This window comes from Aythya marila (assembly GCF_965140915.1).
Source record: "Aythya marila genome assembly, chromosome: 1".
NCBI lineage: Eukaryota > Metazoa > Chordata > Aves > Anseriformes > Anatidae > Aythya > Aythya marila.
The window spans coordinates 130,485,411-130,507,083 of NC_139042.1; the positions used below are offsets into that span (position 1 = coordinate 130,485,411).

Consider the following 21,673-nt stretch of genomic DNA (forward strand, 5'->3'; position numbering starts at 1 on the left):
TAGAAAGCAGGTTGTAGCTTCATACTAGCTGAAAGGAATCTAATTTGCTGAGAAAAGATGATGAAACAAATACATCTAAGAAAGAAAATAAATGACAGTAGAAAAAGTCCTAACAAATACAGTTTGTGCTGTAATGCTGGGTCTGTTTTCTAGACCATGTACACTGTTACAATGCTTGGTGAATACATTATGCAGTGTTAGATGTTGCCCTGTACATTTAAGTGACAATAAGTACTGCTACCGTTCCAGCTTGTCCTCCAGGACAGAATAATTGTTTTGCTGTGCTGCATCCTGTCACTGTGGCATTTGCATTCTCAGAGACCCAGGCAGTAACTTCTGTCTGTGCTGCAAAGTCAGGTTTTGACAGGTTTGATAAATAAAAAATCCCTGCACAATATTTTGCATGAGGAGAATATTAACTGTTGTATTGTGGACAAATGCCATTCTTATAACTATATCATGCTACTTTAAATTCCCATACTGTTCCCCCCCCCTTTAAAAAAAAAAAAGTATTTGCTGGGCTGCACTGTGATGTATTTACTGGGCTGCACTGATGTACTGTGTGCTGTTTAAATGACTGTCCCAACCCCACTAAAGATGAATGACTTGAAGCTGATGTGTAGTTAAGATCCTCTGAAATGAAGGATATACAAATCTCATTTATCACTGTATTTGATGCATAAGATAGCACAACAACTTGACCTTGCAATTTAATGCCCGTCTAACCTGCTACAAGAGCTCCTTAGTTAAAATGATTCCTTTCTAATTTTAATTTATGTTATGTTTAAGATGCTGCTGTCAAAGCTCTAAATATCTTTGCCTAATGCTTCAGAGTGACCAGTCCCAGTGACAGAATGATGGAGGGATACCAGGCGACTCCTGAGGCCCAGTGCCCTCCTGTAATCATGTTGTTCCTCCTTCCTTCCTTTATTCTCCAGAGCTGTCTTTTGTGTATGAGCTCCGGAATGTCACTTTCATGTTGTTTTTTCCCTGGTAATATTTTTCCCCATGTGTCTTTGCAGCTTGGCTAGAAGACATATTTGGACTGCCGTCGTTGTCATTACGTGCATCATGACTTTAAAACTATGCAGTTTTGCTTATGCAGAAATGTTATAATCCTTTGTGTCATATGTTTGTTGCATTCTGGTTTGGGGAGTGGGGATAAGAACTATCCTGTGTCTATTTACCACCTAATTTCAGGACTTTTTTCCTAGCTCCTAATTCTGCCTTTTCTTTCTTCATTTTGAGCCCTGCCAGCTCCCTGGGTTCTCCAGGAGTGGCTGCTACAAAGATGTATGTATTCTACTCAGTAAAACTGGTCCTTGTTTTGTGTTGCTAGGCTACACCCTTCCAGCTGCCACTGAAGAAATGCTCTGTGGTGGGAAACGGTGGGATTCTCAAAAAGAGCGGCTGCGGCAAACAAATAGATCAAGCAGATTTTGTCATGCGGTAAGACAGAAACCTCAATGACAAATTGTCTCCCCTTCCCCCCGCTCAATCTCTGACTTTTCAAAGCTATTCAGTTGTGATTAATCAGTTATAATTTGCCTTGGGTACTTTCTTTCTTCCCTTTGCAGGATGCTTTACACAAGTGATTGGGGAGTGAGGAGAGGCAATAGAGAGTTTTGGCTGGCTTCTGCAGATACATGTGTACTGTGGGGGTAGTGTGCAGATGGATGCATTGAGGTTGTGACGGCCTCTACAATGTCATAGACAGGGACTTAAGAGTTGCTTTTCTTTTTAATTATGCCATAATAGACAGGGTCTCATCCTGTACTGTGCTTCATCCTCCACAACTCTAAATGCCATCATATGAAACCCACTGAATTAATGATGAGTAGATACTGATTCATAGGGCAAGGCTTAAGAAAAAAGATAGAACAAGCTAAAACGTTTCCATGTTTTTCCTCCCTCCAGATTAATTTCTGGCTGACTGGCTGACAAAAGGCCAAACCTCTTTTCCTTGATGCCATTTTGTTTTTAAGTTCTCCACATATCCTTTCACTCTGGCCTTTGTGAAGTTATCAGAATCTGTCAGGAGTAATGCTGAATCAGCTACAGCCTTCTTGACTGAATTTGGCACTTTCTAGATCTGCATTCTCTAAGGAAGAAAGACAGAAATTAGCTTCTCTTTGTTAAACATGAACAAGAAAAATATTGTGAGGGAGAAACTGGAGTACTGCTTCCAAAGAGATGAGAGATGTAGTTTCTTTGGGTTTTGAGGTACATACATAATGACCTCCCACTTTAGCAAGTCTCCTTGTTAAATCCTGATAGCTTACTACAAACTCATACAAATTTGCTGTAAACTAAACAGTACTAATGTAATTTCTGGTTTGGATCTCAAGGAACAAAAATACTTTCAATGTTAAACAAAGAAATACAACAAACTAAAGACAAAGAAAATGTATATTTAGAACCTTCACAGAAGAGAATATGTAAGGCACAGGGGGAAAGACTGTGCTGATTGCTGTTACTGCAAAACACCTTGGGTGTTCCAGAGACTAAATACAAGAAACTGTTGGGTATGCCATGGTAATTTTATGTAGATGCAATGGGAAGTTGAAATACCATAGGAGGAATCAGTTACAAAGACAATAGAAACTTTTTTTTTTTTTTAAACAGCTCTTATCACTTGATCAGAAAAATGATTTTTATTTTTTTTTCTCTCCAGGAAGGGTAGACTAGCCATTATCTGTACCAAACTTATTTTGAATTGTAAAGAAGTGGTAGGGAAAATCCTGCAAAAATTCCAGTAACTGCTGGCAGGCTGTTTTATATTAGTGATACGCAATCATGTTTATGGAAAATGTTTCAGTTCTTTTGGGTAGAAGCTAATATACCACTGGGAAAAAGTATTTTTGTAGCATGTGGAAGATAGGATTTAGCAGATCTTTTCTATATCTGATTTCTATAATCTGAGAGCTGAGAGAGAAAGAACACAACAACTTGTGTAATATCTTACATTTTTTCATAAGAAATTTGTGTGATGTCTTTTAAGTATTTCTGCAGTGTGAAATAATTATGCTAGGTTTTGCCATTGTTCTTTTCTTCTATTCATATTGTTTTTGATTTCACTTATGACAGAGCTTATGGAAATACAATTGCAGCCATCTTCTTTGATAAATTGTAATCACTAGGGCTAATTAATGAGTTTAAACTGCATCTCGTTGATGAGAATCTTCTACAAGCACAGTTGTGCCGACATAGAGACTAAAAAAGCAGTAGTTTTCAGGCCCTAAGGCACAGCACACTGCATCTGCAATAAAAAAGGTACATGACATACGGTCTACATGTTTAGTTAGTGTGGTTATCATAGGCTTTTCTTGAGATACCTGGCTGTTTTTCAAGTTTGTAATCCTTATTTTCAGGAAGGTTTTTTTGATTTGCCCTCTCTCTTCATGCCAGCCTGTATTTTAAGAGAAGTGTTGGGTACTGAACTATAAACAATGTTTTTGTCTCTATTTTGACAGAAGAGACATGTTTTCTTGGCATTAGATCGTGAAGAAATATTTCTGTGTCTAATGATTCTTCCTGTCCTTCAGCTGTCTCTGCTGTGGTTTGTACATCTGCCAGAAAGAGGGTTTCATTCCAGGGAACTTGGGGGGAGTTCTCCAAGCTGTTGTTGGTGAATTTGTTCCAAAACTAGAAGCCACTGACTAGTGGCTGTCACGGTTTGGGGAGGCCAAACTGTTATCTTTTCATTACAACGTGATGTGCCATCTAGCCATACCAGCCCTGGTGGAACTGGGGATATTAAATATGGTACAACTTTTGGGGTTTGTAGACAAGTCCAGAGAAACATTGTGTTCAGTTGCTGTAGGTATTTATTGTCTTGATAATGGCCAAGGTGCCACAAAAGAATAAAAATGAATATTTGAAATCGTGTATTAAATTCATATTAGTCCCTAGTGTTTAGTAATATGTGAATACACAATATACAAAAAGCTAGATAACCACATAGCATCTAACAAATGCACATGGCATTTCCCCGCTAGGCTGCCTGGATTCTCTGCACCTGTAGGAGATGGACTTTTCTCTGGGCCAAACCCAGAAGAGGCATTTCTGCCCTGTGAAGTTTGAAGGATCCCTCTCATTTCACTCCTGAAGGTGTTGCTACCTAGTGAGCTGGAAGTTCTTAGATGTCAAAAAGGCACACATGGACAGCTGTGCTTGTTGATATATTTTTTCCCCCAAAAAAATCTGTGTCTAAGCAAGGAGATACAAAAGACCAATATGTTCTCCTCTTTCATTTATGCTCATGTCAAAAATGCTGGCCTCAGACACTGTCCTGGTACTTCCTTCTTTCATGTACATGTACATGCACACTCATGTACTTACTCCTTAGTACCAGGAGCAAGAGTAAGATAATTAAAAAGGTGTGTTTCTTAGGATGAATCTTCTACTTGATGCATTCCTCAACTACGCAGGGCTCAGCATGCTGCTGACGTGTTAAAGAAAAGGCCAAGAAGTTTCTGTTGATCAACTGAATTTGTGATGAGTTTTCAGCTAGATACTTGGGCTACTTCTTAGTATTTCATGCAGAATAAGCTGGGAAAGAGATTTACTGCTAAAAGGAATTAGATGTGTTTAAGTAATGCATCTGGGACTGGTTTGTGAAATAAATTTCTTTATTCATATGTGAAGATGATAAAACTAGAGGCAGATCTCAGTCCTTTACAGTGCTTTTAAATAAACTTCAATCAAAAATCAAAAGCTTCTTTAAAGCTTGCCCTAAAAGTTTGTGTTTATTCAAATCAGAGACCATTAAATTGTAGCCTAACAGAGGTCATCTATTCCATCCCTTTCCTCTGAGGCAAGATCTTGCTTCACAAATATTTGTTTGACCTGCCATTGAAAACTGCTACTGAGAGGGTTCCTACACACAACCTCTGCAGATAGTATTATGCTGATTGATTTGTATCCTACTCAGTGCAGGTATAGAAAACAACAAATTGATATCTTTTTTTTTTTTTTTAAATTATTATTATTTATTATTATTATGTAAACCTTTCTCAAATTCTAAAGTTTTATCACTCTTTTTTCTGGCTTCATTTTAAGTTTTCTAGCTTCTCTTAAATTGTGGTAGATCAAATGAGAAGCTGTTCCCCAGCTTTTTGATTGTGATGCCTCATGCACATCTTAACAAATACGGTCATGAAAAGGAGCAAAGCTTTCCTGGAAATTTTATTTTTCATGATGAACATGGTTGAATTAGTCTGTTACATATACATAGAATCATAGAATGATTTGGGTTGGAAGAGACCTTAAACATCATCCAGTTCCAATCCCCTGCCTTGGGCAGGGACACCTCCCACTAGACCAGGTTACTCAAAGCCCCATCCAGCCTGGCCTTGAACACCTCCAAGGATGGAGCATCCACAGCTTCTCTGGGCAACCCGTTCCAGTGCCTCATCACTCTCTGAGTAAAGAACTTCTACATTATATCTAATCTAAACCTACTGTCATTTAGTTTGAAGCCATTACTTCTTGTCCTATCACTATACTCGTTTGTAAAAAGTCTCTCCCCAGCTTTCCTGTAGGCCCCCTTTAGGTACTGCAAGGCTTCCTTAAAGTCTCCATGGAGCCTTCTCTTCTCCAGGCTGAACAACCCCAACTCCCTCAGCCTGTTGTCACAGGAGAGGTGCTCCAGCCCTTTGATCAAATTTGTGGCCCTCTTCTGGACTCACTCAGAAAACGGGTCTGTATCCTTTTTATATTGAGAGCCCCAGAGCTGAACTCAGTGCTCCCAGTAGGGTATCACAAGAGCAGAGCAGAGGGGGAGACTCACCTCCCTTGCCCTTCTGGCTGTGCTGCCTTTGATGCAGTCCAGTACATGGTTGGCTTTCTGAGCTGCAAGCGCACATTGATGGATCATGTTGAGCTTCTCGTCAACCAGCACCCCCAGGTCCTTTTCGTCAGGGCTGCTCTCAGTCCATTCTTTTCCCAGCCTGTATTTGTGCTTAGGATTGCCCTGGCCTAGGTGCAAGAGGACATACATTTGACTTTGCTGTCCTTCATGGCATTTTCTGATAAAGTGAATTTAAGAATCTGGTTCTGATGGCTGGTATTTGACTGTATTCTAACACATGCAATGCACTGTTCTGGTGTTTTTAAGGAATGTGGGATGTTTGGCATTAAGAAAACTGTATGAAGCATACTGTGTGCACACACTAGCACCCTCACTGGGCACCAATACCACACAAACAACAGCACGTGGAGGTACAGCCTTCAGCCTGAGTAGCTCCTTTGCTGCTCACTGCCACGACACTTGTGTGGAACCATCCTGCCGCTCCTGCGGAGGCCAGTGAAAATATTCACAGGGCAGCAACCGCTACGGGAGCAAGGGCTTGCCTTGTCATAAAACATGTTGTCCCAGAGTTCCTGGAGTAGCACCCAGAAACAGCCCTAAAAACTGAACCATGGCTCCACAGGTCCTGCTTCTCACTAGCTTAGGAAACGGGCCTTTGATTTAGTAAGATTAAAAACTAAATGGAATAAGCAACTGGTTGTTGCTGGACTCGAGGGTGACCAAACCGGTCTGCCTGGAAGATGAACACAGAGATATTGCTGGAGAAGAGGAGTGCCAGAGAAAGTGTAATGGTTTACATGGTGAGAAATGAGGTTGACTTTCACAGGAGTATGACCTGCAGCAAAGAAACCTACGTCTCCGTAGCAATGGGAAGAGACATGGTGAATTTGAAATAAGGGCTCCCTGCAAGGCTGCGGGCCCAACCGAGTCCTGGGCGGCCTGACCCTAGGCCTAGGGCAGCTCCTGCCCAGCATGGCAGCAGCCAGGTGCTGGCTTCCTTCCTTGCCTTGAGCTCTGCTCCTCTGGACTGTGCCGCATTAAGGCAGGGAAACCAGCACAAGTGCATGGTGATCTCTTGATTCTGTGGCTGAGTTTAAAAAATCGAGGGCAAATTTGGTTATAATACAGGCCAAAACAGTTTTTGTTTTTTTTCTGGGGGGGGGGGGGGAGAGGGAGGAAACACCTCAAAAACAACCCAGCAGCACTAAAACACAAAAGACTTGTTACAGAAAAAATCCAAATTCTACTTTTCTCTGAGAATCTGTGTTTCTTTTTTGCCCTTTTTGCATTAAAAATATTATCTGTATCCTTGATTTTAAAAAGTTAGACAACTTTGAAATGGAAAATACTGTTTTGACATCCATTTTTGGTGTCAATTTAGTGACCATTTTAGTTGCAATTTGTTGAGTGTGTTTCTCCTAACTGTTATTTCTACAGCAGTGCACAGGCTTGGATACTGCTTGAATGTATTTTCACCTTTATCTATTGCTCCTTCCTTCTTCTCCCAGATCTTTACTCAGAAACATTTAGGACTGTGCATTGTTTGGAAACTTCTCTCCACTTCTGTTTTTCAGAGTCTTGTCTTTCTGCTTGCCATGGTAGATCTGCTTAGTCACTTAATGGTTTTATGTTATCACCTTTCCCACCAGAACAGGGCTGTGAGAGGACTGATATGCACATATTAGATAGCCACTTACATTTTTTCTGTTTTCTTTGTAAATTCTAGTATGCTGAAGACTACCCCACAAAGTTAAAAAATTCCAGTTGCCCATTGCTTACAGAACATATGTAATGCTTGTAAGACATATGTAATGCTTGTGCTGCTACAGAGTGATAACAGTCATGAGTGTGATACTGGAAAACAAAACAAAATAAGTAAAAACTTTTCAGAACTTGAGAAGAGGTCAAAAATGTTTATGCTATAGATAATAACAGTCTCCTTCACCACCTTTCAACCTGTCAGAAATGCCAAGTCACTGTCTTTGTTTTTGATTAGTAGTTATATAGGATAGGATCATCTCTGCAAAAGGTTTTGTTTCTACAAAAATCTGGTACAAAAATGTCCTACAGATTGTTTCTACCCACAATCTGGTACAAAAATGTCCTATTGTGCTTATAGATGTGGTATAGTAGGGAACATTGGTAGCTTGGTCTAGTATCTGTACAGCACTTTCACATTTTCTGTCAGCTTGCAGTTTTTGTTTCTGAGTACTGCAAATTTTCAGACTTATAAAGACTGAAGTGGAAGCCTGTCAATCCTGAATGCCAGTTAAAATCTTGAATGTTTTTCTGTGCACAGGTGCAACCTTCCTCCACTATCCAGCGAATACAGCAAGGATGTTGGAACAAAAACCCAGCTGGTGACTGCAAATCCCAGTATAATTCAGAAAAGGTAGGGAGCATATTATTCTTTCTCTGGACTGGAGAAATCAAAAAGAAAAATGCTTCATCTGTGTTATAGATATTAGTGTGCCAGAGTTACGTTCTTCTCGTGGAAAAGGTTCTGGAAAAGATGAAATGCACATTGGGTTGTTGTTAGGTGAAATATAACGAGATCTTTTCACTGTAAGCATGGAAACTAAGGGAGAATGGCTTCCTGCAGAGTTATTTCTCCTACCATACTCCCCTCAGTGCTTGCAGCTCCCTACTTTTAACTGCATGGCTGGCTACATGCCAGAGGAGCTTTGGCTACTTGTAGTCTGGGCACATATTAATGGGTGGTCCAAACTAGTATGCTGGTGGGGTCAGCTGGCTGCTGCATCCCACGGTTAATGAAGAGGCTAATGAAGGAGTCACTGATTACTTCTGTGTCCTTACTCTCTGTTATTTGATATTGACTTATGGGTACAAAAAATATTAGAATAGAACTGATCAGCAGGTTGTGATCATACAAGCTGTGCTTCTTAGGAGACTGGGATAAAATTTTGTTGATTATTTGAGTTGGTTGAAATTTTCAAAATGTCAGTAGCTGATGAGAGAGGGGAAGAGACAAGGAAAAAAAAAAAGTCGGTGCCATCTCTCTGATTTTGCCTTGCTGAATTTTAATTGCCATGTTACTTGTTTTATCACCTGGAATGAGATCTGGTAGTAACCTGCCATGCTCACTGAAAAACACAGAGAAAAGGCAGAAACCGAGAGTGAGCAGGAAATGATTAGGCATAAGAGAAATGTATAATGGAGGTGCTGGGAGGTGAGAGATTGTGAAAGGAAGCAAAGTAGTGGAATAAAACAAATACTAGAAAGCCAGGTGTTTGAGAAAGAAAGGCACACAACAGACCTGGAATTTGATGTTTGTTGGTATCTAAATGTAGTATTTTTCCTCTGTCAGGAACTGAAGCGTTGTTTACTTTTGTGTGTGGAAAAGATGGGTTGTACACCAGTCTTGGACATATGCCTTTTCTTGGAACGGAAAAGGCAGGGTGAGCAAGAGGGAAATAGAGAAGTCATCAACTTCAAGAGCTGATTCCAAGCAGAGAGTGTCTGAGCAGGGGAAGGCACAGAAAGGCTGTTGGGATAAGAAGAAAGCAAAACGAGCAGAATTGGCAGAGAATGGCACCACGTGCCAGGCAGGAAGAGGGAGCTGCTCAGGGCAGTGGGCCCTGAGGGTGGGGATTCTGAAAATCCTATGGAAAGTACACAGCTAATGATGTTGATTTAAAAAGTGGGTTGAAACGGACAGAGGATCAAATGGAGGAAAGAAGATTATCTTTGCAATAGCATCATGGGTAAAATGAAGAAGAGCAGTGGGAAGTACAGAGCTTGCAAAGGGTTTTACAGTTGCCAATGCAGGGGATTATTAAACTCATGGACATTTTCTGTCCCTCACACACCTCACCAAGGCTTAAAGTGGAAAGCATACCATACTTAATATTTTTGAACAGAAAATGAAAAGGAAAAAGATTTTTATTGATGTTAGAGGAAAAATATGGAACTACACTAGAGAGACTGTGGAGTTAACCAGCAAGGAGGAAAGGAAGGAATGAGTAGACGTGAAACAATACTCTGTGAGAGAGGGATATCAAAGGGGGAGTGGATGGGGAAGGAAAATGGAGAAAGTGAAAGTGAGGAAAGAAAAAGAGATCAGAAAATGGGATTGTTTCCAATGTCAGTTTTCAAAATGGATGATAACAGTGATGAAAGACCTTCGATAAGAAAGTAATGTGGGATGTATATGTGTGTGTATTGATTAGATAAGAAGATGTATAGACAACTACTGAGAATGAGATAAAGAACAAACCCACAGTGCTGAAAATTGGCAGAAGCCTCCTCAGGCTTGAAGCTCTTGAGAGATCTGACACTTCCTCTGCCTGTTCAGAAAGAGTTTCTTTTTTTTTCTTTTTTCTTTTTTTTTTTTTTCATTTTAAATTATATTTGACTAATCTTTCTTGTAAACTTATTATTTTGCCTTCTGCATGTTAAGTTAGAATTTGATAAATGGTGCAAGCTTGGAAGTTAAAACACAAGAAAGGCTACTACTCTCAAAAAATAATCAATTTCTATGGAAAGAAGCTTTTTAAGGAACTAAGACTGCTTGTAAGTCCAGACTTTCATGATATTCAAGGACTTTCAGACTGGTGACTGATATGTATCTGTTTCTAAGCTGTAAGTTAACTAGCTTCACATAATGGTATTATTCATTATCATTCTTCCACTGTCCTCTTGTCCTTACTTTGAGTAGGTTGATATTGATGAGGCTTGACATCTCAATTATCTCTCAAGTGTGTTATGGCAGATTTAGTGAATTGGTCCTGCAACACCATTCGTTGCTTCTAAAAGATTTATCATTGCTAGATAATTTATGATTAGGCATGTTGGATAGGGCAAATTTTTCATACCAGGGATGTGGAGGCAGTTTTCTCTGTTGTTTTAAAATCAAAAGGATTACCTATAGGAAACTAAATTGTTGCCAGTAATTATTGCTCAGTGATATCTGAGCTACCACTGTTCCCTCTAGCTTAGAGCCATAGGATGGGACAGTAAAAACTTTAGTCTGGGAGTACATCGACTTTAGTTATACTTTCTAAATGCTGCCTTTTGCAAAACTTGAAGTTGGCAAATAATAATAACAGACATAGAGATCGAGTTCCTACTTGGTTTTAAGCAGGAAATATAACTGTGCAAGTAGTACAGTTTTACGTGTAAAATATGGTGCTCAGTTCTAACTTGGATTTTAAAAACTCTGAGGAATTTCCTACCCTAACTTTGCTTCATATTATACATGAGCACTGACAATAGAATTATCATAGAAATTTCCTTAGCTGACTAGAGGACTCATGATGACTGCCCTAATTTCTTTTTTTATCTAAAATGTGTCACAGGCATCTCCCTTCAGTTAGTGCTTTGAGCTTGTGTAAAGCTTCCGTTTCCACTTTACAGTCAAAATTTACTTCCCTGTCAAAGCCTGGATTGAGGTTGTAATTGGGACTGAAATGTTGTGAAAAGCTACTTCTGGGATCACCACAACGTTCCCCCCTCAATCTCTTCTCTCCCCCTGCCCATACCTTAATCAAATAGAGGACTGTAAATGGGTTGATGTTTCCGATTTTCCTTGATGTTTCCAGTTCATTCCCCTACCTCCCTAGTCAGCTATGAGTAGTGGCTGCATATCACTGCTAGGAAGAAGGCAGTGCAGTAGTGAGACCTGTGATGTGCATGTGGCTGTTTTTAGGCTGCATGAAAAAATGAACAAAGTAACGGTGTTTACAGTGATGGTTTTATGTATTCTGAAAACTTGCCTACAGTTGTGGAGTGGGACTAGTTAGAAGATCACATGTGGACATAAAAATGCTTATGTAGATAGTGGCGATCTTTGATCAGTGGTAGAAGATTTTGACTAAGTGATACAAAGGGTTACTGTTAAGGATGTAGATATTACATGTTTCTGAAGTCACTGTTTTAGGGCTATTTAAGAGAAGCAAATTCTAGCTTTCTTATCATATTCAACATCTTTGGCAAATGTCCTCTAATAATACCCTTACATTTTGTCTAATGTTTCAGTTAAATCTGCAAACAAATGCTGTTTGCAGCAGTCTTCCTAGTTTCTAGTTGCCATGCCTTCCTACTCTGTCTAACCTATGCAGACATATATCATCATTAATGTGGATATAGCTGTCTAAATAGATGTTTTCCCAGCATTCACTGAGTTTCAGATCTACTGATGTCTGTTGGTGAGTATTTTATCCACAAGCTGTGTGCGTTCCTGACCTGTGTAGTAATAATCTTATTAGCAAATGGCAAATGAACATAGTAACATTATTTATGATAATTCAGCATTGTTATAACTAACAGAAGTCCCTGAGTTACGTAACACACTTACTGACACTGTCTTTGGGACATAATACAAAAACCAATTGGATTGTGTGAGGCTTTTCTCCCTTGTCCTTTCAGGGTTTTGTGTTTTATAAGCATCAATGGTGCTTGAAGGAGCACACTTTGCACTCATGAGAGCACAGACAGCCATGCAGCTGCTCTGTGGGCTGATGCTGTTGTCAGCTTGAGCAGCAGATTGTGAAAGGGGACTTGGAGTCATTGCCCTTGTAACCCCCTCTGCATGACGAGTGATTAGATCTGCTCCTTTTCCTGGAGAAGACCCTCCCTAACTCCTGCTGGCCTCAGCCCTCCCTGATGGATAGCGGTATGTGGTAGGAGAATAGTGGGGATTAATGCTGCTGGTCTTGTAAGAGAAGACAGCCCTTCTGTTGAAAGGAAGAGACAAGGTGCCCTTCCGTACCTCCAGCTTCTCTGTGGCTGGCTCGGTGCTGTGGTCCCAGGTGTGGGAGCTTGGTGTGTGCAGAGGCTGCAGGGCTGGGCTCTGAGGCAGCACTGTGCTGTCCCTGTTTGATAACCTTTCACTTCATTGAGAATAGTCACTTGGATGAGGACTGGGTAATATCTGTATGTGTTCAGGGCTTTGGAGTCACCATAATTAGATTTGTTATGAACATTTCTGTGAAATACCTGCACTGTCTGCTGTCAGAGAGGGGGTGTAGGCGATCCGTATGTCTGCTACTGCAGTGTGTCTTGTTGCTTTGAATACAGAACACACTGAAGAGTTAGCTGAGGTGGTATTGACCTTCACTGTTTGAAATGTGGATGTTTTTATTTAAGTCTTTATAGTGGAGTCTCTCAATAGTTGTATAACATTGCTAATGGAAATAGTCTGACTGAAACTTTAAGAACTAGCTTTAGGGTCACCCATCACTCTTGGCAGCTTGGTATGAACTTCTATTCACTGGGTGTGAATATTTTTTTTTTTCAGTAAATTAAATCACTTTTTTCATCTCTGATAATTGACAATTTTTTTCTGCCTCCATTTCCTGCACTGAAGCAAGATGAAGGAATGAGACTAATGGCTAACAAATATAATGATTCTGCCTGGAAGCTTTGAAATGTCAGTTAAATATCGCAGTTGTTTATTAGGTTCCCACAAAATTTGAGTGGGATTAAATTGCTTTCCAGTTCTCCCTGCATCTAAGAGCCAGCTAATAATCTTTCTTGGATTCAGTCCTGAAGACAGCTTTGAGTCCAATTGACTTAAGCCATTAGGAATAAAAAGACTGAACTGAGACAATTATTTAATTTAATAAAAGCTTCCTTCATCTTTGATTAAACAGATGTACAGTTTAAGCCCTGTTGTTCATGGCCCTGTTGCTCACATTCATAAAAATGATGCATCAGAACTTCTCGAGTATGTCTCCATGTAAAAACAATATAGGAAGGAAGGAAGGAAGGAAGGAAGGAAGGAAGGAAGGAAGGAAGGAAGGAAGGAAGGAAGGAAGGAAGGAAGGAAGGGAGGGAGGGAGGGAGGGAGGGAGGGAGGGAGGGAGGGAGGGAGGGAGAGAGGGAGAGAGGAAGGAATGGAGGAGGAGAAAGAAAGAAAAAGAAAGAAAGAAAGAAAGAAAGAAAGAAAGAAAGAAAGAAAGAAAGAAAGAAAGAAAGAAAGAAAGAAAGAAAGAAAGAAAGAAAGAAAGAAAGAGAAAGGAAAGAAAGAAAGAAAGAAAGAAAGAAAGAAAGAAAGAAAGAAAGAAAGAAAGAAAGAAAGAAAGAAAGAAAGAAAGAAAGAAAAGAAAGAAAGGTATTGAAGGGATATCCATCTTGCTCATCTCTTGTTCTTTCTTTAGCAATCAAGGGGATGAGAGGTTCTTTCCCTGTGAACTCATTTAACTACTGGATTTTAAATAATTAACATAGTGGTTCTTCCTTCATTCCTGGTACCCACTGTTGAGTATAGCTCAGGTTATTCCACTGAGAAGCACTCCAAAGTGTTAATGATCATTGTTTCCATTCACATCACAAAACTGCCCTTTTATGTTCTACAGGAGTCTGAGAATGTCTCTGCCAACAGCAACGGGGTAATATTTCTGGGAAACAGTTCTTATGGGCAAGCTACAAAGTACAACAAACATTTCTGTATAAGTGGGTGCTTGGAGCCTCATTGGCTTTTAATCAGTCTTTTCCATAATATGAAATTCACCTGAAAGCTTCAAATTTGTTAGCAACTGAAGCCGTAGTTTTTGTCTCTGAGGAACACTTATTTTTGTCCTCAGCTAAGCAGAAAAGGAAGCCTGAGTGAGGTGATGAAAAGGACTTGCCAATGTTGCCATCAGGCCAAAGGCAGAACCAGGAAAAAAATCCAGAATTTCTGATTGTCTTTTGTGGTTTATTAGCTGGTACATAGAAAAATGTGGACTTGCAACAACAATTCATGCTGCGACGAGGATGATTTCATGTTATTATAGCCATGCCTTGAGCAAAACTCAGTTTGTTCTCACTTTCTGAGATGCCCCATTTAAATCAATGGCTTTTGCTCTATTTTCTGCCCCCTCTCTCCTTGATTGCCAGTGTGGACAGGATTATAATCTATTTTAAAGTAAGAAAGAGATATAAAACACATTTAAAAAACAGTAATTTATTGTGTATTTTCTTTTGCTTCTCGCAGATGAGTTTTAGATGATTTTTCCTCTCAAAAGCTGCAGAGACTGACTGCAAAGTTATACTTTTTAGGTATCACCAAATCCAAACCCATGTAGGAAGACATAGATGGAACAGTCTTTTACAGTGTAATCAAACATTCCTAAATAATTTGGTTAATTTGAGTTAAGCCCCATACATACAGTTACAGTTTTGAAGTCAGCTTTTGAAATCATAGCAGTAGATTAGTCACACTGAAAGGCATCTATTTTCTCAATACAAATATGCAGCCATGCCATGTAAATCGGCATTGCAATTTAAATTCAAAGCTGTGATGAAAAATTAGAGAAGCATTCTGAACTAAACAGAATGCTATCCAGAAGAAGCAAATGCAGAGGCCTCCTCTCAGTAAGGAAAAAGCAAAAAAATGGGTGAGTTATTGGCTAGGTGGCATTTCTGCAGAAAAGAAACATGTCATCTTTGGTCAGTGCCTGAGCATGAATAAGCAGTATCCTACTATTTAGATGATAGCAAATGCTATGTTTGGTTATCAAAAAAAATGTAAGACATGGAGAGGTACATTTAAGCCCAGCCATGCCTCGGCTAGCGTACTGTGCTCAGATTTGGCACTTTGTGTTTGGTAAAACCCCGAATACCAAGTGCCAACTGTAGAGTGGAGTGAAAGCAGAAGCAAGAAGATCTCTGAAACCTGAGCCCCAAGGAAAGGATTGCTACATCTAGAGGTATCTCAAAACACATCAGTGGCTCCAAAGAAAAGTTTCAATTGCTGTTGATGAGATGAGAAACAATGGGATGAAATTTTGAGGAAAATGAGAAATGAGAGGAAAAGTTAACCAACAATCTGGCTGTGGAGAAGGGGAAAATAGGAAAGACTGAGGAGAGCTATAACAGTTTCCTGGGGTGCTGCTAGCTAAGGTGACTGGAGGTGAGGCAATACTTCATCAGGTGAAATGATTACTAGACATTAGAAAGAACATCACAGAGCGTGCTGTGAAATCCATCTAGCTTGTGTTTAAATGCAGGTCTGATATGTTTGGCTGACCAAGTAGAATTTCCCCTGAGACGTAAGGGCAGGCAAGATGATATTTGGGGGACCCTCCATTCAGTTAGTCTTCAAAAGGTTCCATGCTAAAATAATTGAAAGGACTAATTGATAATGGGGTGAAATGAGACACAAGTGAAATGTCATGAAATCGTAGTTTGATGCTCTCTCTTAAAAAAAATTCAATGTTTTATTAATGATTATCATAAAGCAAAAATAGAAGACACGAGGTTTAAAATAATCCATTTGGATTTCTGATAGGAAACTCCTCAAATTTCGTTGCTAATGCATATTTACTGTAGAAATAGAAAAGCACTATCTTACATATGTATTTGTACATCTCCTAGTTTAATCTGGGATTTTGGTGATAATTATAGTTATCAGTATTGCAAATAGCATTTTAATTGCAAATCTTTGTCTTACCAGAATCACCAGTACTTGCCAGGATGTGATGATATTCATTAACACATTGTCTCGCACATTTTCATTTTCTTGGCAAGCCATTGCAGGACAACTTGCTTTTTCTTTTTCCCTACCTCCTGCTGTCTTAAGATAACTGTATTGAAAAGTCTACCAGCAGTACCAAACAGAAAGACAACCAGCTGTCTGATTTTCCATTATTAGGTTTGTGAAATGCGAGAGGTAATGTATGTCCTTGATCAAGAAATGCTTTTAATTAGGGTGATTTTCTTCATCCTTGTACTCCTGTGGAAGAACTTCATATGAGAGCTGCTAAACCTATCGCCTGTATGTGGAATAGTGTACCCAAGTACTGCTATCATATATAAGTATGCAAGTAATTTTTCAAAGAAAGTGAAATAACTTGTATTTGTAATGTTTTTCTGTATCAAGCAATTTAATGTCATGTATGAGCAACCCAAGTTTATTCAAGGTTGCATCTCAAAAGTTTTAAAGAAAATAATCCCTGTTTAAGTAACTAATCTTTCTTTGCAGTCTGTGGGTTTAACCCAGATTTTTCTACTGCTACTCTTGTATTTTTTCAGATATTGATTGGAAAAAAAAAAAAAAAAAAGCAAGTGTATCTTTTAAAGTGAAGATACATGACTTCCTGCAATCTAGAAGAGAAAAATAACGAGAACACAGAAAACCACTTTTCTGTGGTCTGTCAGGTTGACATCCCCTCCTCCTCACCACCACCCCGGAAAAAAACAAAAAAAAAAAAAAGAACTTCCACTTTTAATAGTATCTGCTGCAGTGTGATACCATAAACTTCAGAGAAAGACTATATATATATATTATATATATATATATAATATTCAAGAGACTGTCACAGGAGTGCAAGAATTATCCTAATGTGCTGAGCCACAAGCCAAAAGCTTTAGGTAATGTATAGGCATCAAAGAGGCAGGGAGAGGGGTTAATTATCTATTTTCTCATTAAACAGTGCAGGGGATTGCTGGGAACGAGATAATCTAACTGATGAGGCTGGTGGGTTTTACTCATGTAAATCTCAGCTGATTTGTGAGATTCCAGCACTGCTGGCCTCCAGCAGAGGCTGATGGGCAGTAGGGAAATTAGTTGCTAGGTTGGTCAACAAGAGCTTGTACCATAGAAGCCTCCTCCTAGATTTTATTTTGGCACTCTCAGCTGGGGAGGACAAGATCCAACCAATCATTTTCAGTTAGAACTTGCTATAATGAATATGAAAGTATTTGATTTTTTTTTTCCCGACATTTTGATGTTGTTTTCATAGTCAATACTTCCCTTCCTGTAAACTCTGGAAAGATTTAATTTTCTATTGCCAAAATCATTTTTTTTTTCTCAATAAACATGAATTTGCATGGAAAACCTAAATCAGTATAACTTAGAATAAATGCTACAGGAAAGGGTGAAAGGAGAGAGAAAATCCTATATGGAGTCTTTTAGAGGTATAAATGATTGTAGCTCCCACTGCAGTGCTTTACACCAACCAAAAACTTGACACAGTTTTTTCCTTGTCAGGGAAGGTTTGTTATTTTGTTCATGGATCCATTGGCTGGACTTGCCCTCCAAGGTGAAAAATCGCAGGGGGTGTGGATGAGGCACTCTCTTCTTCCCTGTCTGCTCTGGGGTCTAGGTAGCCTTTTCTGCCCACCCTTAGTCCTGGAAGTATAGCCTGTCCTTTAAGGAAGAAATGTAAGCAAGTTGATTTATTGGAAAACATCAATACATTTGTTGTTTTTTATACTATAATGCTTGCCCTATGATGAATGTGCAGTTAAAAAATCTAGGAGTGTGAGGTTGTGATTCATTAAATAGTTTTTATAAGCAAAAATTGAGCTGAATAAAAGGACAATTCACTTGAGTCAGAATGTTAAAAACTTCTCTGTTTTTCTTACAAGAAGATGTTGTTGAATTGCTAGAAATGAGTCACTGTAAGCATCAGAGAACATTTTTCATCAGCAGCCTTTTATGTATGATCTAGAAACAGAATAATTTTTAGTGAAAATACACCTCCAAGTAGAGTTGGGTTTATTTTATTTTATAGTGAAACCGCTAGTTTTCTGAACAGAACAGTTGTAAAAATTGGTATTTGCATTTTATTGCTTTTAGTTTACTTCTGTATAAATTTTGGGAAGTTGACAGCTGTCAGATTAGTGTTTTTCTTTTATTTGTTTAGATAAATGTTTAGCTGTGAAGATCCTTGGAAGGTAAGTGATACACTTTCTTCAGATGTGACTGAATACCAGATCACTTTGTACACAGGAAGGTTGGTTAATATGGCATAGGGCTTTCAGTGAGGGTCAGCTGTCTGTTAGATGGGCAGACATGGGGGTCGCAGTCTGTTTGGCCCTCAGGGCCTATTCCCGGTGCTGGCTCTGAATCATGAGTTTCTCATGGTTTCTCATCATGGTTTCTCATCATTTCATGGTTTCTCATCAGAGAAAGGTCTGTTGTCAGAAATTTGAAGTCAATTGTAAAAGGATGCCTGTTGCTTTCTGCATGACACATTTTTGTTGTCATTTTGGGTCAGATGAATACTTAACAGTTGGTCCCATCTCTGAGATTTTATGAAGATTTGATGCTGAGCACTTCAACCCTCTCTCTTAAATCATGAAGAAATTCATTATTGGTTCTAAGGGAAAGGAAAGCATAATCAGAAAACTTTCCAGAAAAATAAACAAACAGTCCTTTGGAGAGGAACTGCTGTAAGAAGTTGAATCTAAAGGGATGAAGAGAGGATTAGAAAAAGGAGGCTGAGCACTTCTACCCTATCTCTAAAATCATGAAATTTATTATGGGTTCTAAGGGACAAAGGAAGAGGGAGTTACTTCCCTTTCTTGCATGTAATGTAGTAGTAAAAAGCTGTACGCTTTATCTTACTGACTTGGACACTTGTCTTGTTTTATCTCTGTAGTTTCCTGTGAGTTACAGCTGTTAGATTTTTTATTTTTTTATTTTTTTTTTTTTCCCCAGAAAGGTTGATGCTACTTAAAACAGCCTCATCCCCTTTCTTAATGCTCCATATTAAAAGCTGGATGTTGACCAACTATATTTTACTTGCTTATTGTTTACCATTTCTGTTCCTTGGATTTGCTACTCTAAGTACAAGAAGCAAACTGTTTTAGAGGAAATGTACTTGAAATGTCTAAAAATAATTGGAGAGGTAGGGGAAACAGAGCACTAACAGCAGAGGGGAAGAAACAATATTCTAAAAACACCTACATGCTACATTGAATCTTTTATCTTTTATAGTTTTCTGTTTCCATTGGTTTCTTTGTGTAAGGACTGAAGGGCACCGAATCTAGAAGTTGCAATCTTGCAACTGCAAGACAATACTGTGACATCATTGATGAAACTAGAATTTGACTGTAAATACACTGAAAGAATGAGGAAGAGGTAAGCTACAGCAGGTCTAGTGCCCAATAGTGAAGGAGTTAATGCAGAAAAGATGAACGTTTAGTCCTGACAAAGGGTTTAGAACGAAAGTGAGAATGGAGAACAAAAGGTTAAGGGATCCCTAGGTAAATCAGAAATTAAAGGGATTGTGAGATCCTTTCTGGAGTTTCTAAGTAAGTAGCCAGAGCATTATCAGAACCACTAAGGAAAGATCTTTGGTACTGTTTTTCCACATGTCCCCAGAAAATAGGGAAAAAAAAATATTACCTGTATTAAGAGAGCGAAGAAGAATGAAGGTCAGAAGGAATTAGTTACTCTGACTTAGTTGGTTAGTGTACTACATGGAAAAGGAGTGGAAGTGATTAAACATCGAAGGAAGTATCTAGATGTTCAGAAGGCCTTCCACAGAAAGCAAGAAAAAGTTAAATGACATCAAAACTGATAAAAAAGTATAATGAGGGATTAAAACCTGTTTCCAAAGCCATGGTGTATAAGGTATGAAAGTCAAATTTTCCAGTTGGTGTCAATAATTTATGTTTCATGAGAAGAAGTCTTTAAAACTGTAAATAGCTTATTGCTGAGAACTCCAAAAAGTGAATCTAAACTCTGGTGGGGAAAAAGCATCAAACAGCTTTACTGAGACTCATTACTGTATATTAAAAGGTCGTCAGAAGAAACATTCTGACTTTTTTTTGCAGAGATGTAGTGGGTTTACGTGGCAAGGTTTTGGTAGCAGCGGGCCATATGGGTGGCTTCTGTGAGAAGGATCTAGAATCTGCCCCATGTTTGGTAAGGGCCCCACTGCTGACCAGAGCCGAGCCAGTAAGTGATGTTGTTTGCACCTCTGTGAGAATATTTTAGACAGGGAAAAAAATGCTGTGATACACAGCAGCTGGGAGAGTGAGAGGAGTGAGGAACAGCCTTGCAGGCACCAAGGTCAGTGAAGAAGGAGGGGGAGAGGTGCTCCAGGCACCGGAGCAGAAGTCCCCTGCGGCTTGTGGTGAGGACCATGGTGCTTGGCCACCCACCCAAGTTAAACCACCACAATTTGTACGCAGGCCGACAGAGTGAACAATTAAGTGTACGTGTATATGTGAAATTGGTAGAGTATTTGTGGAAGCCAGCATTTCAAAGCAAGATGGCACAGATAAAAAGACAGATGACTTTTTTTTTTTTTTTTTTTTTAAATGAGTAAATTATATTTGCGAAGAAACATAAACTCAGAACTGAAGGATTTGGTAGCATATGACCAGGTCATGGCTTATTCATGGAAAACTCTGGAGACCTTCCAGGTGTAGCAATATGGACAATATTCTCTCAACAAAAGAGGTACAACAGGTAGTTTCCTCTTTATTCATCATGTCCAGAAAAAGTTTTGCTTCTTTTTTTGCTTCCTTCTAGGAGCATGTACAGTTTCTTCTAAAAAGCAATAGTAGTATTTTTGTAGCTGTTGTAGTTTAGGGGCATAAGAAGTAAGGTCTGTAGGGAGAGAGAACATTAAGTCAAAATATAGACAAACATTTAATCATACAGAAGCTCTTCCACAGAACATAAACAAGAAAAAATGCCAAATGAAAAACCATCAGTTCTGAGAACTATTTCTATTTTTCAAGATGAATCACCTGATCCAAGATACTACCTCTCCCTGCAGATCTCACCTTGTTTATTTGCTGGAGAGGTAAAGTCATAGGTTTTATATTCATTCTCTTATGCTCTATCCATACCCTGGAAGTGTAGCAATAGTAATCCTCTCAAGAGTTGACCTCAGACCTACAGAAGGCAATGGAGTCATGACTGCATTGCTGTTACAGGAAGAACAGCCAAAAGCACAACAGACACCAGTATGGTCAGATCATGCTCCATTTTATTACCCAAATAGCCTAGCTTTTATAGTGAACTTAACAGGGGCAGATAGTGTCTGGCACTAGATTATTGGTCAAAAGCACTCAAGCAAACAACTGCAAGAAACAACCCCACCTGCAAGAAATCAACCCCCTTGTGATTAGCAGTCACGTAGACCTTGTCCTTGAAGCCAGCTGCTGGTAACA

General features: G+C 39.2%; 1 protein-coding gene across 1 annotated transcript in view; it reads left to right on the forward strand.

Annotated features, from left to right (window-relative positions):
• The window catches only part of ST8SIA1 (ST8 alpha-N-acetyl-neuraminide alpha-2,8-sialyltransferase 1), a 145,854-nt gene that overhangs the window by 73,457 nt on the left and 50,724 nt on the right, over nt 1–21,673 (forward strand). Inside the window, exons 3-4 of the mRNA XM_082778595.1 lie at nt 1,340–1,449; nt 8,112–8,204. Coding sequence (XP_082634721.1) covers nt 1,340–1,449; nt 8,112–8,204 — 203 coding nt within the window. The remainder of the gene's footprint in view (nt 1–1,339; nt 1,450–8,111; nt 8,205–21,673) is intronic.